The sequence below is a fragment of the Penicillium daleae genome (genome assembly GCF_028827525.1).
Source record: "Penicillium daleae strain IBT 16125 chromosome Unknown utg000006l_segment0_segment0, whole genome shotgun sequence".
In the NCBI taxonomy this organism is placed as follows: Eukaryota; Fungi; Ascomycota; class Eurotiomycetes; order Eurotiales; family Aspergillaceae; genus Penicillium; species Penicillium daleae.
Genome location: NW_026623154.1, coordinates 1,721,083 through 1,737,565, shown reverse-complemented (window position 1 = coordinate 1,737,565; position 16,483 = coordinate 1,721,083). Strand labels below are relative to the sequence as shown.

The 16,483-nt window shown below is 51.6% G+C and overlaps 5 protein-coding genes across 5 annotated transcripts; 3 read left to right on the top strand and 2 right to left on the bottom strand.

The window, feature by feature from the left end:
* Nucleotides 1–85: 85 nt before the first annotated feature.
* Nucleotides 86–949, top strand: N7458_006363 (uncharacterized protein; the record flags this gene model as incomplete). The annotated part of the gene is made up of 1 exon (XM_056909745.1): nt 86–949. The coding sequence occupies one exon, from the start codon at nt 86–88 to the stop codon at nt 947–949; it is 864 nt and encodes a 287-aa protein (XP_056765449.1).
* Nucleotides 950–1,440: 491 nt separating this feature from the next.
* On the top strand, nt 1,441–2,193 carry N7458_006362 (uncharacterized protein; the record flags this gene model as incomplete). Its single annotated transcript, XM_056909744.1, has 1 exon — nt 1,441–2,193. One exon carries the CDS (start codon nt 1,441–1,443, stop codon nt 2,191–2,193), a length of 753 nt encoding a protein of 250 aa, XP_056765448.1.
* A 1,541-nt stretch (nt 2,194–3,734) lies between these two features.
* On the bottom strand, nt 3,735–5,298 carry N7458_006361 (uncharacterized protein; the record flags this gene model as incomplete). The annotated part of the gene is made up of 2 exons (XM_056909743.1): nt 3,735–4,760; nt 4,840–5,298. The coding sequence occupies 2 exons, from the start codon at nt 5,296–5,298 to the stop codon at nt 3,735–3,737; spliced, it is 1,485 nt and encodes a 494-aa protein (XP_056765447.1).
* A 2,888-nt stretch (nt 5,299–8,186) lies between these two features.
* Nucleotides 8,187–11,823, bottom strand: N7458_006360 (uncharacterized protein; the record flags this gene model as incomplete). The annotated part of the gene is given in 4 exon segments (XM_056909742.1): nt 8,187–8,293; nt 8,313–9,913; nt 9,999–11,488; nt 11,554–11,823. The coding sequence occupies 4 exon segments, from the start codon at nt 11,821–11,823 to the stop codon at nt 8,187–8,189; spliced, it is 3,468 nt and encodes a 1,155-aa protein (XP_056765446.1).
* A 1,094-nt stretch (nt 11,824–12,917) lies between these two features.
* Nucleotides 12,918–15,932, top strand: N7458_006359 (uncharacterized protein; the record flags this gene model as incomplete). Its single annotated transcript, XM_056909741.1, has 1 exon — nt 12,918–15,932. The coding sequence occupies one exon, from the start codon at nt 12,918–12,920 to the stop codon at nt 15,930–15,932; it is 3,015 nt and encodes a 1,004-aa protein (XP_056765445.1).
* Nucleotides 15,933–16,483: the final 551 nt, after the last annotated feature.

Here is a 16,483-nt window from a genome sequence, read left to right as displayed (position 1 = left end):
TCATCTTTTTCACACTCACTCATCCCTGCTCAGATATCCACTACTGACATCAAATCCCTTGAAAAACACCAAATCCACCTTCAAAATGTCTGCATCTGAAGACAAACTACCATACAAACTCATCAATAACATACCAGTCCCTCAACTGCAGTCACGTAGTGACTGGCCTACTTGGAAAGATTACATCGAAAAGACCTCCAAGATCTGTGGGGTTTGGGAATATTGCGATCCAGCCAACACAGAAGACGAATATTTGGAACAGACGGCAAATCTTTCTGAGCCTACCTTCAGAACAGTCCGCGAAGATGCATGGTCAATCACTGACCTCGATGATGCGGATTTCCAGAAATTTCGGTCACTGGTCAAAGAGTACAGAGAGAAGAGGGATGAGCTTGACAGGAAAAGAAAAGCTATTGAAGCGATCGGTGTACTCATCCATGCCTCCGTTTCTAAGAAATTCCAGACATATCTTGTGGGGTCGACGCCATACGATAAACTAACGGCGCTCTCTAAGGCTTTCAGCGGCCCTTCCCCTGACGAAATTAATGAGGCAGCCTCAGAATGGGACGCGCTCCAGCAACTGGCAGAGTCTCCACAGATCCAGGAGTATTTGACTCGCTGGAAAGCCCTCTTCGAGAAATGTCTTGACATGAAAATGGTAAAGAGCTCTCAAGAACAAGCTCTGGGTAAAAGCTTGTTGGATTCTCAGGACCAAGCTACAATGTGGAAACCTTTGTACTTCCAGAGATGGTTTGTACATCCTGAGCCCTACGGTTGGAAAATGGAAAAGGAGGACACGATTGGCTTGGCCACATGGCCAGCGGCCAACACAGAGATCGACGACAAGAGCCAAAATGAGGATGAAAATGACGATATTTCGTGGACTAGCGATGCAGTGGCTCATTCAGATGATGAAGGCGAAGGCGCGGTCGACTCCTGGCTCCTGTAGTAAGGTATTTGCTTATTCTTGCTTAGATGGACAATCTGTGCATTTGAGGTGGAAGTTGAAGCAGGAAACGTTTAATACTAGCTAGTGACTGATGGCCAAGAAATGTACTTAACAATTATTTGCAGATCAAAAGAATGATATTGCTTTTGTCGAAGCCTTAATGAAACTTATGAGCAAGCCTGGTGTTTGGTCTAATTCCTCCATCAAGTTGGCCGCAACACATACGAGACATTGGACTTAATGCGAGTTAATGAATAATCCGGAAATTCCCGGCCACTCTCAATGACTGAGCCAAATAGCAGAGTCGTACCGTAGCTGACACCGTGGACTTGACTTCTCTGGGACACTTTCACAAGCAAATGTCCAGATAATAGTCGGAGAGGACCTCAACATGACGTTTTCATGGACGCCGATGATAAATGCGCAGGAACTCGGAAATTCCTCATCAATTCCGCATCCGAAGTTTCAGCAAGACCTTGATCCTATCAAAAATGACACAAAAACGGGACGTCAACTCTCGCAAAGGGACACTGAGTTCGCATTTTCTTTGGTCAGGCGATGATTGGCGCTCATGGAAGAGTCACATCGAAGAAGTCGCCAAGCGATCTGACATATGGCAGTATTGCAACCCAGCAACGGAGAGAGCAGATCTGCCATGCCTGAAAGAGCCAGAAGAGCCGACGATTCGATCCGTTCGATCTCTAGCAGAATCCCTGGTCGATCTTGATTTATCCGATTTCACCAATCTCCATTCTCTTGCTTCGAAGTACAAGGCCGAGCTGGCTACCTATCAACAGAAGAAACAAGCCCTTGAAGATCTCTCAAATGAGATATTGGAAACAATCTCCAGCGAATACAGATCTCTCGTGCAGGATGTACACGGCCAGCCTTATGAGCAGTTGAAGATTCTCTCGGGCATCTTTGATCATCCACCACGCGCGACACTCAAAAAGCTGCAAGCCGATTGGAGCGCACTTCAAAACCTTGGAGCTTTACCTGATGTGCAGAACTATATTCAACTCTGGCAGAGTCTCTACCAGCAGTGTGTTGACTGGAACTTGGTTTTGCCTCAAGGTCGGGAGAATAGCTTCCTCCGAGAGAGAGCATTTTTTGAATCCTTGGTACCTCCAGATGAGCAGACCGAGGCGTATCGGAAAATCCTCACTTTTCAGCCCTGGTTCGACAGTACTCTTTTCTCATCGTACCTCGACGAAGGCAAGAACCAAGGGGGCAAGGCTAAATGATATCAGGGGTTAGTTACTGAGTTGGATGCGAATATTGGTTTATGCTTCGGGACAGATTAGCTATTTTTGGACAAGACAAATCCACAAACGGTTGTTCCCAATCATTCCACAATATTGACCAAAACATTCAGAAAATATCCGTCGGAGTTTCCCCTATCTACAATTCCAATCAACAAAAACTCAAATTGAATTGAATATCCCGGAGTAAAAGCCGAAGCAATCATGAAGGGAAATTCCACTCAATAGGGTCTCCACCGCCAAAAGGACACTAATGAAACCAGTCCCCAGTGTAAATCCACATAGATTAGCCCTTCTGGGCAAAAGCACGGTCCACTAACTGTGTTAAAGACTCCAGTCAAGTTAGTCTGCAGTCATTCTACACCTCAAAATCGGTACGGACCCGACGCCCTCGACGCCGACAAACAATGTCATTGTTGATGGACGGTGGACACGTAGCCAAGCCGCCCGTTCAAGTAGGAATACCATAATAATAGGGATGGCTCACAGGTGCTATTCCTGGCAATTCGCACGGGTTTTCCGAGACACGCAAGCCAAATACCGGAGGTTGTAAGCGAGGGTGTATCTAGCATTGTAGGTAAGAATTTGGTATATGTAGACTGTAAGCACCACCCGGAGCCAGTCTCCTTTGAGCACAGCGACAGGGGGGAGGCTTTTAGGTAATGGGGAGCGCGCCATGGGGACTATGTTTAACTTTTTCCTTCCTGCTCTCGATGCTCCGTACAGTGCCGAGCTGCTCCGCCGCAACTCCACAGCTTTTACTAGTGCCGTAGAGTGTATAGCCGAAGTGACCGTGACTCTTTTCTACATACAGTAGATCGCGAGTAAGTTTAAATGATAACCTGGACTTTAAGCAAGGACTGAAGAATTTGAAGATCATTGCGACCCCTTTATGGTCTCGCGTTCGTTCATCAAATACTGGGCCCAACCATGTGCGAGTGGGTCTGACCACCGAAACCTCAGTATCGAACCATGGTTTACATCGTCAGATCGGGCTACTACCACAGATTGGCGCGCAAGTGACACGTCCGGCCTGTGCTCAAATCCGTAGACGCGGAATCCCAAGGCCGCAGTATTGGGTTCGTATGACGCCATGCTACAGCTGACCTGGTGTCATGAGGATGTAGACTGACCAGAGAAAAGAAAATCGGATCAGATCGAAGGGCGTGAGGTCTGTTGGCCATGGAAATGATGAGATCATGAATGAATGGATTGCTGGGTTGAGATGCTATGCAGAAAGTGAGATGTGAGCCACCCTCCAGTAGTATATCCAAGAGACTTCGAAACCGTAGTAGATGAGAACAGCATACAAGTCAACTATCAATGAATGACAGGATAAAGGAACAAGGTGAGTTTATGGGCTCGCTGGTGACCAAAAAAATGCAGGGGGTATTGGAAAGAATGAACACGACGGCCGCCCAAACATGACAAAATGAAAGACGGAAACAGTAACATAGGGAAATGTAGATCCGATGATACAGAAGCAGTAGACCGCTCGTACTGATGATAATCCAAGCACAAGCCTAGCGACTCCGTTTCGAATAACCGCCCGAGTTCCCAGCTGCCGGTCGCTTCTGTCCAGAGGCTGATGCTGCACCTACGCGGGCCGACTCAGCTTGTCGAATTAAAGCCCCAAGCCGGATGAGAAACTGCTTCGGCGCACGATTGACCTCAATCTTGCTCCGAATTTCCAGCAGCTTGTGGATATACTGTGCAAGATCCGTCGGAGGAAGGGCACACAGCGCATCGATCACGAACAGCTCTGCGTCAGGATCCAGATCCATATCCTCAGACCCAATGAGCAAATGGTATAGATTGCGCTGATCCTCATCCTCACCGTGGAAGGAAGCTCGGCCCCATGTATTGCCCTCCAAAGGATCTTTGTTGCGCGTGGCAATTGCTTCGAGAATAGAGACGAGTGCCTTTGCAGCACCTTCGGAACCATAGGGCGCACGGAGGGCAATGTTCGCGTGTATACGAGAGACCGAACGGCGTAGCTGCCCAACAACTTCGTCCACCTCAAGTGTTCCTCTTCCAGGGCTGCTCGAGTCTACAGGCTGTTCCCCTGTCGCACAGTACCGGTCAAAATTGGCCAGCAGTCGACGCAACTGCTCCTGGACCTTGTCAAAGTAGATCGCCGCGCAGGCGCCAGAAGGCATTGCCTTGCACATGCTCGTGAAAACGCTTTCATCGTGAACCGCAAGCCGGAAGATAGTCGCTTCGAAATCACCCTGAACCACGCATTGTTCCGGAGTTCGCGTTTGCGCAGTTGTTTCGACCAAATCCTGGCGGAAATCCTCAGGTAGGACCTTCGGACTGAATGCAGAGAGGACGTCTCGCACCTTTTCGGCACGCGTCATACCTGTACTCCTCCCGTCGCCTTCGACCCGAAGGTACGGCCAGTTCATTTGGTCCGCTACCGCTTCAAGCTGGCCGTTTAGAAGGTCCTCAATGCGCGGACGCACACGGGGGCGGCCATCGTGCGAAAGAGCTAACTCCGTCGAGGCAGGATCAGTGAGGAAGCAACCATGGAGCTGATCAAGGAGCCACTGTAAAAAGGAATTAATCAGCAACTAGGTCTTGGCCTACTCGTTGGTTCTGTCCTCGAAAATTGCATTTCCCACTTACAAAGATGTGGTGACAGGCCACCCCCGGCCGACTTTGGAACGTTGTGCAGGTACAAGTAGGCGGACCTGGTCCAATGTGCACTCGCGGTCGATCGAGAAGCTGGAATTCATAGCCAGAGGACGAGGTACCGCAATTGACGACTTCGAATTGGCCCGTCAAGCCTAGTAATGCCTTGGCCTCGGATTCGGTATCTAGGTGGCTCAAATCATACGTGATCCCAGATCGCGTCCGGACAGTGGACGCGCGAGTAGATTCTTCCTCTTCCTCGTCCTCGTTTTCTTCCTCATCGCTCGAACTCTCTACAGGAGAGTTGTCGTCCTCTTGGTTCCCACTGTCGTCGTCGTTGTCGGAAGGATCAGGCCGCCCCGCTACGCGAGCGGTCCGTGACGACTGGACACGAGTTTCAGGCATACTCTGACCGATTGAAAGCCTGTCGAATTGTCTCGTCGGGGGTGCCATGGCCGATCGAGGCTAACAAGGGGGAGAGTAGGAAGAGGCTGACGAGAACAGCAAAAAATTGGAATCAATGATCATGGAGGGGCAAGAGGAGAAAGTGCAAGATGTGTAATTGCCGTTAGTGGCCCAGTGGATTCGACCACAAGCCTCAAAATGCTCGAGTTAAGCTGGAGACTTGAGAGTTCTTCCGACCCATGGACGGAAGCGGGTACACTGAACCATGGAACGGCCCTTCCGCCTTAAATAAGTTGGAGGAGACTGGCGGAGTTACTGGAGGGTCCTGAACAACCCCATAAGCATAAGAGGGGCCAAAGGTCGATTACCCACGATGATTTTCGTCATCCGAAGCCGTGTCTGCACGCTCCTGTGCTCGCTGTGCTCCCGCGATGGCGCATGACGGGGAGCCCGAACCTGATTCTGAACAAAGACCGCGACGGGGTTTCCGAGAGACCAGGAGGGGGGGAAAGGAAATGATGGGCCAGGGAGAAAGAGAGAAAAAAAGACTAAACACAACAGAATGGAAATTAAACGACACGGGAGGATCTCGATTGTCGTTAGCTCGACGCAGAGAAACTGCGGAATTTTCCAACGGCGCTTAAGGTAGGGGTCTAGGGGGACCAGGGTAAATGGGAAAAGATGACCGCGAAGGGATGATGTCTCAACAAGGCCGAACCGTTTGACTATGGCCTCGTCCAGAGACGGATCAGCATCACTATTGCGTAGCGCACAGACGCGCACTAATAATTGGATCCTCGTGGAATGGACAGATCTGGGGCCTTGGTGGCCTGGGCTCTGACAAGCGCGGATAGGAGAACGAGTGGACTGGAACCAATATCGCGAGCCGTGAAGTGCTGGTGCTGGTGCATTCCATCGACAGAAGGATGTCCCCAAGCAAAGTCAGGAGTTGGGATTGACCAGCATCTGATGAGGCATTAAAGTCTCATCGCGGTGGAATGGGCCTCAGTTCTACAGTTCCTCCAAGTTGGGCTGCGAGCCGGTGGGCGTCGGCGGCGCCGTTGGGCCAACCTGGCGAACAGATTCCGGCCTCTCAACTCCAACACAGCGAAGATAGGGGAATATCGAAATGCAGACACCACATAGGTGGAACAAAACGACGATATTGAAAAGCCATCGTCGGTGGTATGGGCATACTCACATCACAAAGTCTTGGCCTAACGACGATCTCAATACTCCGCCGCTTAGGCGCAGGCCCAAATTGCTAGTCTGCGATCGCCGTCGACTGGTTCCGGGAGTCTCCAACCTTTTTCCCCCTTTCCGAGCGCTAGCATGGCGTCACATCTGACCCGCAAATGGTGTCGTGGCTCATGTTGGCTCTTCATTGTCCACTTCGACAATTGCCAGTGCTAGAGGATGAATAATCCAATCGAATGTGTGATCCAAAGAAGGAAAGAGCACGCTGGACATCGATATTGTCTCGGGTTTGGCGGTAGGGACACACGTCAAAAGTTCTGGTCTTGCTGCAAGACGACCCTGGGATCGATCGATCTTCAAACAAGAATGTGTGGTCGAAGCTCCTTCCAAAATGAGACAAAACGTGCAGCATGAAAGCAGCCAGGATCTCAACATGACGGGGGAAAAAGTGGAGTAACCTGTAAGGCCGCAGCCAAGCTTGCAGACGCCGCAAGTCCCAGGATCAATTCTCCAGTGTGATCGTGGACAAAGAGTTGGTGATTCGTATGGGCACCTTGCATATCGCCTCTGATTCATTGGCAGAGGATCACCGATCTCGAGCAGCGCTCGCGGCACAGCACCAAGGAGGGGTTTAGGATAAGTGGGGTGAGCGAAGCTCCTGCGGGCGAACTGTGCACTGTCGCACTTTCTGCTTCGGCCGATGTGCCGTGAGCTTTGTTTCTGATCAATGTGGTCATCTAGTGCAGGGGGCACAGCGAATCCGAACACGCCTAGAAAGTACTGTGAAGCACCGCAGGACCCGCCAGCGTGGGCATTGGGTCCGAATTAACTCTTGGGCTGGAGAGACTTCTTTCCACCCTGGCTCATAACTGGGGCCGCATCGTGCATGCCCCGCTTGTCTCGCGAGGGAGAAGGGGATGGGCATATCCATGACAGCTGTTGAGCGGTGGTCAGAGTAGGCGTCGTGCGCAGCAGGGCTGACCGACAGGCATCTGGCGTCTAATCGCCCGAGTTGGCCCCATGGCCGCCAATCACTGAAGCCGGGCGCCTAAAATTGTGCCTTGTCTGCATGACTTCACATCTCGAGGCGTGGAAAAGACACTCCATGAGGCCATCCGCTCAATTTGGCTGGCGAGGTTGTCCGTGCCAGGTTTGATTCTTCGCAGAACTCGAATCACTTGACTGGTGAACCCTGCTCCCTGTGCAGCCACAGTTGGTGGCGTGTTGGAGGATCAAAAGATTTGGCGTTCTCTTCATGCGAGGTTTCGTCACCGCGTTGCAGCGAGCGGTTGGATGTTTGCTCGAAATTCTTGCTGTGCTCATTCGAAAGATGGAAATCACAACCAAAAAAATAGCTAAAATGCCCTGTGTAACGTGGGGAAAAGTACTCCGGTTGGGGAGTTCTGCTGTCAGGTACTTGTTGGCCTGTGCAGAACCCACTTCTGCTACCTCGACAAATTCAACTACAACTACCTGAAAGGGGATGATGGATGGTATGTAGAGAAGTATGCTCTCATATGCACAAGAAGAATGTATATATCCAAATCACATTAATACGCAAAGTATATGATAACGGGAGGGTATCCAACGAGGAAGTGAACAAACATCAAGACTGCCACGACGACCGTCACAGCAGATATATATGAATGAAGGGTATGTCAAATACAAGGAGATTCGTCGCTTCGTGAGTCCTACCAATAGATGCTACTCCGATGCCAATCATAAAGACCAACGAGAATTTATTGATCGGCCTTGGCTGCATTGCGCCTTTTCGCATCCTCCAGTGCTTTGCGCAGCCTCTCTTTATGTTTAGCCTCTAGATCTACCACAGGCCAACTCGCCACAGCTGAAGGGGGGAGTCTGACTAGGCGTAGGCGTAATAGTTGCAGGGCGAAGATCCAAGGGTAGCATATCAGCTGGTCGGTTCCCTGGGATTACCTCTGCGGGGCCAACTGCAGCGGGTGGACTTGGAGATTTGGCTGGAACGACTGCTGGTGCTGGAGCTGGGGCCGCAGGCCTAGGTGTCTTTTTCAAGTCCTCAAGCAAGCGTTTCACGGTAGCCTCAATCTCCTGCGGGGCGTTTTGGATGCTCTGCAGCTTAGTGTCTAGATCTGCCCGAAGAATCGCATCTTCTTTCTTCTTCTCCATCTCAAGCCGTTGGAAAATATCCGGTTCCGAGTTGGCATATCGCGCTTCGGCGACGGAGACGTTGTAGTCGGCGTCGTTGAGGGCCACTTCCGCAATGGCCGAGCTTTGGAGAATCGCCTCCGAATCTTTGCAAAGCGACGTCGCAAACGTCGCCGCGGACTTGAGGATCTGTTCGACTTCAGAGTCCGGCAGGTTGGAGGCACGGAGGGCCGTGGGGTCTAGCCGGGCTGCTTTGGTTGCAAGCTCGTCCAGGAGGCTCTGGTTCATACCTAGCCCGTGCAGGATCGCGTCATCAAACGAGTCCATCAGCAGATTGGCTCGGTCGTCGCGATCCTTGGCCGCCTCGAGAATGTTCCGCTTCTCCATACGGTCAAAGTCCCCGTCTAGCTTGCGCAGACTGGCCATGTCTCCCATGAAGACAAGGGGGCGGCGCTCAGCCTTCTTGCGACGACGCTCGCAGTCCAGGGCAATCTCGAGCCTCTTCTGGAAACGGATCTCAAGCTTGCTATGAATATCATTGACCAGTTTCATGGTCACTGATGGGCTGCATTGCTCGACCGGCGAGCTCTTTCCCTTCTGATATCGATCCAGTTGATTGAGCGCTGACTCATAGGATTTGCGGAGAGCTGAAATTTCGTTCTTCAATCGCTCGTCCAGAAGGTTGAACACCTTTTCAATGAAATCATCCGCTTCTTCTCTCTCCTCATCCAGCTGAATACGAGCTTCGCTTTGGCGGAATTCCTCTTCCAGTGTATAGATGTCGCCGTACCCAATTTCCTTGCCATTGAAGAGATCGTCGATCTGAGCCTCAGATTCCTCCTGCCGAGCTGTACGTTCTCGCTCCAGCTTGGACCGGCGTTCTTGCGCAGAGCTCTCCCATTTATCCACGGTTTCCTGGATGTACGCGAAATCATCTGGGAGCTTGTCCAGCTCTTCCCGAGTCGTGATATGCCAGGAGCTTTCGGATTGTTTGTCTAGAGGAGTCCAAGCCATGGCACGCAGATCTTCAACCGGATCATCAGATCGTCGCCCTTGTCGAAGAGGTGCCGGACGCAATGGGGCTGTCCTGGTTGCCCGACGATCTGTTGTTTTATAAGCGCTGCTCTTGTTGCGGATGAGGCCAAGAAAAGTCTCATTGTGTTCGTCATGGGCTGGAGACGCTGGCAGCGTGTCGGATCTTGATCGAAGTATAGGGGGAGGGGCGTTGGACATGATTCGTCCACTCACGGCGGAAGCTTGCCGAAGCTCAGAGTAGGCCTGATAAGCCGGGCGGTCAAAAGTGAGATTGTCTGAGCCACGCTGGGGGGCCTTCAGTATACTGGAAGGGTGTATAGATTGGCCGTGGGGGATTTGTCGTGAGCGGCTCAATATTCAGTTTTTGGACAGCGTCATCCAGTGAAAACTGCCTTGAAGGAGTCTTCACAAGACGACTGGTAGGAACTTCGCCGGATGGAAGTGTTGAGAGTTTGGGTGTCCATTGAGAGGCTTGACGAGCTCGTTTGGCGAGGGTAGGCCGGCCTCCCGCACTATATTCGCTGGCTGTATCCTCAGCATCGTTTCCGTCATCTGTATTAGTTGTAGTTGGAGACCGGATTTCTTCTGATTCCACGGGAATTAAACCCGATTCGAGTGCTGGCTTGCCATTCTCTGAGGCAGGAGACGACCGTTTTTGGGTTATCTCAGAGACGCGAGGAGCGGGCTGGACATCTTGTGGTTCGTGTTCAATGTTATACAGAATTTCACGAAGCTTCGTCTCCTTAGCTGTAAAGGCAGTGAAGATCTTGTAGCGCTCCTCGTCTGAGTCAGCAACTGCCTCTTTGCGGAGCATCGCAATATAGCGCGTCAAAGAGGATTTGAACCAAGGGTCGAGATCCTCATACGGATCCGGTTCTTTAGGAGCTACGTTGCTTGGCCGAGCCTCTTCGGGTTGCGCGGTCGCTGGCGCAGGACTTGAAAGTACCCTAGCATCTTGAGCTGGAGGCGGGCTACTCTGTATTGGCGGAGCGGCCGCGACCGGAGTGGCTCGATAATTGGAAGGTGGGAGATCTGGCTGGACTGGCTGTGATGGAGGTGACATCGGCTTCACCCAGGCATCAATGACGTTGTCTATGCTGTCGGCACGACCTGCAAAGGAAGAGACACCAGAGCTGACGCTATCCACCCGAGTTGGAAGACCAGTCTGAGGCCCTTCATGTGTACTTGCAGGGCTGATCGGCGACATTGAATCATTCCACTGTGAATGATTGCCTTGATACCCCTCTCTCGGAGGTGGTTGTGCTGTGTCGACCCGCGGCAGGAGGGGTGCGTTTGCTGGAATACTGGCCGCGGGAGGGGGCATTCCAGTTGAGTATCCGGGTGGAGTGGCAATTGAATCTGGTGATTGGAGCATGGTATAGGTGGGAGTTTCAGCCAGAGGCGGAGGTGGAGGCCTCCTCGGTGGAAACCAAGGGCCATCATCGAATTCACCTGGCGTTGGCCCCAAATGCTCCCAATCGGAGGGTGTGCCTGGCCCTAGCGCCGAAGGGCCCGTTGGGGGAACATTGGTATTGATTGAAGTATTGCCGGGAAATCCATACGAGCCTTGTGTTGCCGCCGGACCTGCGCCTTGCGCAAGTAGTGGAGGCCGCTCCAATGGGTGTTGAACGGGTGGCGGAGGTGACTGATATCCTTGTGGTTTTTTGGGGGGCGGGGGTGGAATGGTAGCTGGAGCTGGAGCTAGAGCTGCATGCTCGGTATAGGGTGGTGGGATGTTCAACGAAGTTGATGGGGGCTGCGGATCTGAGAAAGATTCGACGCCGTGGGTTGGCGGCGGAGGAGAGATGCTGTTGTTGAGGGGCTGTGGTTGCGGTTGCCCATAGGCAAAAGGTTGCTCGTTGGTACTCGATGGCCGAGGCTATTCAGATATGGGCGGTCAGTTGTGGAATGCTGAGCAGCTCCAACACGGCTCCATGCACTTACCGGCAACGGCGGCGGAGCATATATCGGATGTTGTTGCTGGTTGTATCGGACACCCCAGGTTCTGGGATCCGCACCAGGCCCCGTCACGGGCGATGTGCCTGCATTTGCAGGAGGGTTCGAGATCGGGCCGTACGTTGCCGGAGTATATCCGCCTGTTGTCGGTGGACGAGGTAGCGGAGGAGGAAGAGGTGCTTCCGACTGTTGGCCGCGTCGCGGGGGCAGTCGCCATTCAGGGTGCGATGGGGGATCTGGCTGAGGTCGTCCGTACATGATGGCCAGGCATCGCAGTGGTTGTGGAAAAGGTGCGAGACAGGAGAAGGAAGAGTGAAGCAGTGATCGGCCTCGGACTCCTCCTGCCGAACAGTGTTTCAGAAGTGTCCTTCGGTCAAGGGGTCCTGGCGATTGCTGTCTTTGGGCTGGAGCGGGACGAAGTGCATCAGCCAGCTGTCACACGCGGGCCATTTCTGCCCCACCGACTTTCTCCAGAAACACCGAACGATGAACTATAAACTTATTGTCGTATGGTTTACCTATTAATAGAATTGGTCATCGGACTGTGTATCTTCTCTGTTATCGGGAGTCCACACTTAGGTAGCGATGGACTTGGCCGCATCCTTTGTTCGTTGATATCCCACCGCGGTCGATAAACAGCCTGGTGTATTCACATGAAGTTGCAATTTCAAAAGCAAAGAACGAATCCAGAATGTCTTTTCTTCCTAAGATCCCAGCTCTCTCTATCCTAGGGTATCCCTCTATCTCAAGGCGGCCGTTTGGCCCCTAGCAGAACCCTCGGGCCTTTCAAAAAAAAAAAAAAAAAAAAAAAAAAAAAAAGGCTAAGCCACCTCCTTGGTCTGTAAGTTTCCACTGTGGACTAGAAGGATTTGAGCTGTATGACTTGGATAAAGCGCTGATAGGCTGATCGCCCTTTCTTTGTGCTCTTTGATTCTAAGGTGCAGTAAGCAGGGTACTATGTAGGGTACTTGGATAGGATGACTCGATTCATTTTCTTTGTTGAGTCGAAAAGTCAACTCCCATAGAAGAATCTGCTTCCTGCTACACAAGTAACTTCGTGGTGGATGTGTATCTATTCAGCAATACAGCTGGCTTTCTTTGTTTGCGTGATAGTTCTTTGTCAGGTCCGCCGTAGCAGCTGGGAATCTTGCCCATCCCAGATTCTCCCCGAATATATTATTCAATCTGAACCCATCGAGCATCCAGAAGTCATTTGCACTTTTTAATCTCGACTTTGACAATTGAGTCAGTGCTACTCATCACCAAGTGCATCCTTAGGTGCTCAGTAGCAATCCTATACTTCGAACACGGCCATTTATCCCTCCCCAATTACCACTCCATCTTCAAGCACCATGGCAGCCAACAAAGCCAACCAGGGAAAAGGAAACGGGAAGAAGCCGGTAGATCAAAAGAAAAACGAGCTTTCCGAGTTCGACAAGCGCTTCATCTCGAAGCCTGCATTTTGCATGATTACTCCCCCGGATTGGCCGCCCCGACCAGACATATTTGACGAGGTTCTTTTGAGAAAACCCATCACCCCGGAAAGAGCCCACGATGCTTATATGGTCTGGCATCTACCCGACCAAGCCCTCGGAAAAGTTTGGCGGGAATGGGAGAAGAAAAAGCAGCGGCCATATCCGCGACCTCCCGACAAAGACCTGGATATTCATGTCCTGGCACACAATGTGTATGAGCATCTGATGAGCGACCCCCTCCTCCCTATCTCCTATGATGACGGAGGGCGAACTTTCGCAGAACAAGGCCTTGACAGACAATACGATTTTTCCAAGAATATGCTGCAAACAAAAAAGGCGGCTATCGACTCGGGCGGCCTTGGATACCTGGACTTCCTTGATTTGAGCCAGCTCCAATCACAATGCAAAGAAAAAAGACTGGATACATCTGGAAATGCAGCCACTCTCAAGAAACGCATCACGACGTACACTATGGACAAGTGGTCTGGGATGCTGCTGAAGACTGACATTTCTCACTGGGGCGTTGAGCGCGCAGACAAATACACCCTGGAACCTTGGAATAGACCCAAGGCCACTGCGCTGGAAATGTACACCGCTGCAATTCAGATTAGTCCCTACAACCCGACTTACTGGGTCAGCCGTGCCTACTGCCACTACCAACTTGGTTACTTCGATCTCGCTATTGGCGACGCTTACCGCGCCCAGCTTCTGTGCGACGTGCTTGAGCAATCGTCAGACCGCAATCGGCGGCCCGGATTCTATACGCGGATCTGGGAGGCCATCGAGGCGCACTTGATGGCTGTTCCCCGTGATAAAGATGGAAACCTCAAGCCTGAAGTTGCTCGCAAGCGGAAGGCCAACGGTATCAACGTTTTTGTGCCCACTCTCCAGAAAGCACTCCACGGTATCATCAGTCTCAGTCTGGCCGGACTCAACGCATGGCAGGATTACGATGACTACATGAAGATCCTCGACACCAGACTTGGGATGCCTGATCGCGATGTATGGGTGCCGCAGCTGCGCAAAACGATAAGCGAAAAGGCTGCCAAGATCTACCATGACGAGACGAAGCGTAAGAAGAAACTCTTCTTCCATGAGCACAGTGCGGGTGCAGTTCCAGCTAGTCGACCTTATCCATTTGAGAATCAGGATGTCGATCGCACCTCGTCATCCTTCCTTGACACAATCAATAAGAATGTCTTCGACGACGCTGGTACGATGGGGAAACGCTCGAAACCAACCTGTTACGCTGGCAAGACTGGCGAGACGCAGGAAATTGGCGTCTTTGCCAAAAGTGCGATCAAGACGGGCGCCATCATTCATATCGAAGAGCCCACGATCCGAGGGAACCTCCCGCCGCGCCGTTTGGCCCAGGACCTGCACGGAAAAGTCAATGACAAAAGCCGATGTGGGAATTGTCTCAAGGAGATCACTCCGGCAATGATTCGACTGCAGAACAAGACGAAAGACAATAAGTGTCCCTGTGCTGAAAAGGGGCTGTTCCAACCCGGCGCCTCAGGTCTGGTATTCTGCAAACCACACGCCAGATCGAAGAACAAGGGTTGCCTGGAAATTGCACGCGAGGTCCATCATTTCAGCAGTTGTGGCAAAGATTGGCAATGGCTTTACGATTCCATGAGACCTGTTGTCAATACATGGCATGACAAAGAGTACATATCTCACACGAATGAAGGTCACGGAACTACGCTGATGCTTCTTCTACGTAACGTGTTTGAGATTGCACTTCATCGCCGGCAACAGGAGCCCGAAGATGACATGCGACTTAATGCACACGAGATTGATGAGCTGCTCATGCTCGATGGGAACAGTAAATCGTGGAGAGAAAGCTGGTTCCCCTTCAACATGGCAGCCAACATCAAGGTGCCTTTCGATATCCTTGAATCGCTGGGTGTGGATATTTTCCAGCGACCAGAATTTGATACATGGATCATTCAATTAATCCTCCGTAAGCTCCTAGTCAATGCCGTGCCTTGGGATCCTCGGCGCCAGGGAGAAGTATCCGACAGGTTGGGAAATGACCGAGACAAGAAGCTTCATACCCCAGAAGTCCAGTTCAAGCACATGCAGAAGAAGGAGCCACTCACTGATCTTGATCCGTCTTTTGCAAATCTATATCTCTTCCCGGGGCTGAGCATATTCAATAATTCCTGTGCGGACTCTCACAATGCCGATTGGGGCTATGATAAGTCGGTCCCAAACCGCATCATCGTTTGGGCTACCAAGGACATCGCCCAGGGAGAAGAGATTCGCATTCGCTATCGAAACCACGCGATCAAGTCCCAGCGACGGGCAACCCGACTCCTTGGAGGTCCATGTCGATGTCCCCAATGCCACAAGAACCCACCACGACCAACAACCCCGGACTCGGAGAATTTCACTGACCAGACCTTTTCTTCCGATGAGGGTGAACCCGAGCCATATCCATGGGAGATCCTCAACGGGGAACAGAATGGCGAGACATCCGAGTCTGCGTTCGTTGACCCATCATCTTCAGAATACGCCGATACGCAAGAATTCCTACCACAGGACGAACAAAGGGTCGCCCGCGAAGAACGTGCTGTTGTCAAGGGTAATAAAGTGGTGATCTATCGCAGCGTGAGGACCCAAGGCCCTCTGCCTCCGGGATGGGAACGGAAGAGAAAGATTATAAAAGTGGAGGAGGAACCATTGAAGAGTAGAATCATTGACATATTCGGCAGAGAGATTCAAGTTCCCACTGATCCGGAGGAGCGGAAGGTATGGGCTCGAAAGTACAGGGAGGAAATGAGGAGGAGGGCAGATCGGTGGCTGCAGAAGGACGATGATGATGATGCATCGGATTGGGAAAAGGACGGATCGGCGAAAAGAGGTCAGAAGAAGCGCAAGAAGTAGATACGAAGGAATTTCTTTTTTTAATATACGGCCTGGTTGGGGTTTTTTGACATGTTTACTGGCGTTTCATTCCTTCCAAATCCATTAGTCTCGGATTCCGAGATTTAGAACTTGAAAATACGCAGATTCCCAGTATCGTGGATAACCTCGCAGAGCACGGTTAACCTGGGAACGGCATTTGTTGTACGAGATCGGCAATTATCCGGTTGAACAACTCTAAAGCACGGAGCGTCCAATGTAGCCACTTTGGACCCGGAGTTAAACCAGCTAAGCTTCGTAAAAACGAGCCGCGACCCTGTCAGCATTGGCTAGAAAGAACGGTGACTGGCTCGATCGTGCTTCTCGAGGACCGGATCCCGGAGTTATGGCGGATTGAGGTATCACCAGGATTAATAATGGGCTTCAGGCACGTCGCAAGCTGTTTACATCATTTCCCCGCAGCGGAGATGCTTCTCGAGGTATAAAGGACCGTGCGGACCGCACCGCAACCCCCACGACCAAGTTTCCTGGTTGCAACTGCTCAAGAAGGAACTTGGAATAAAGCTCGATCA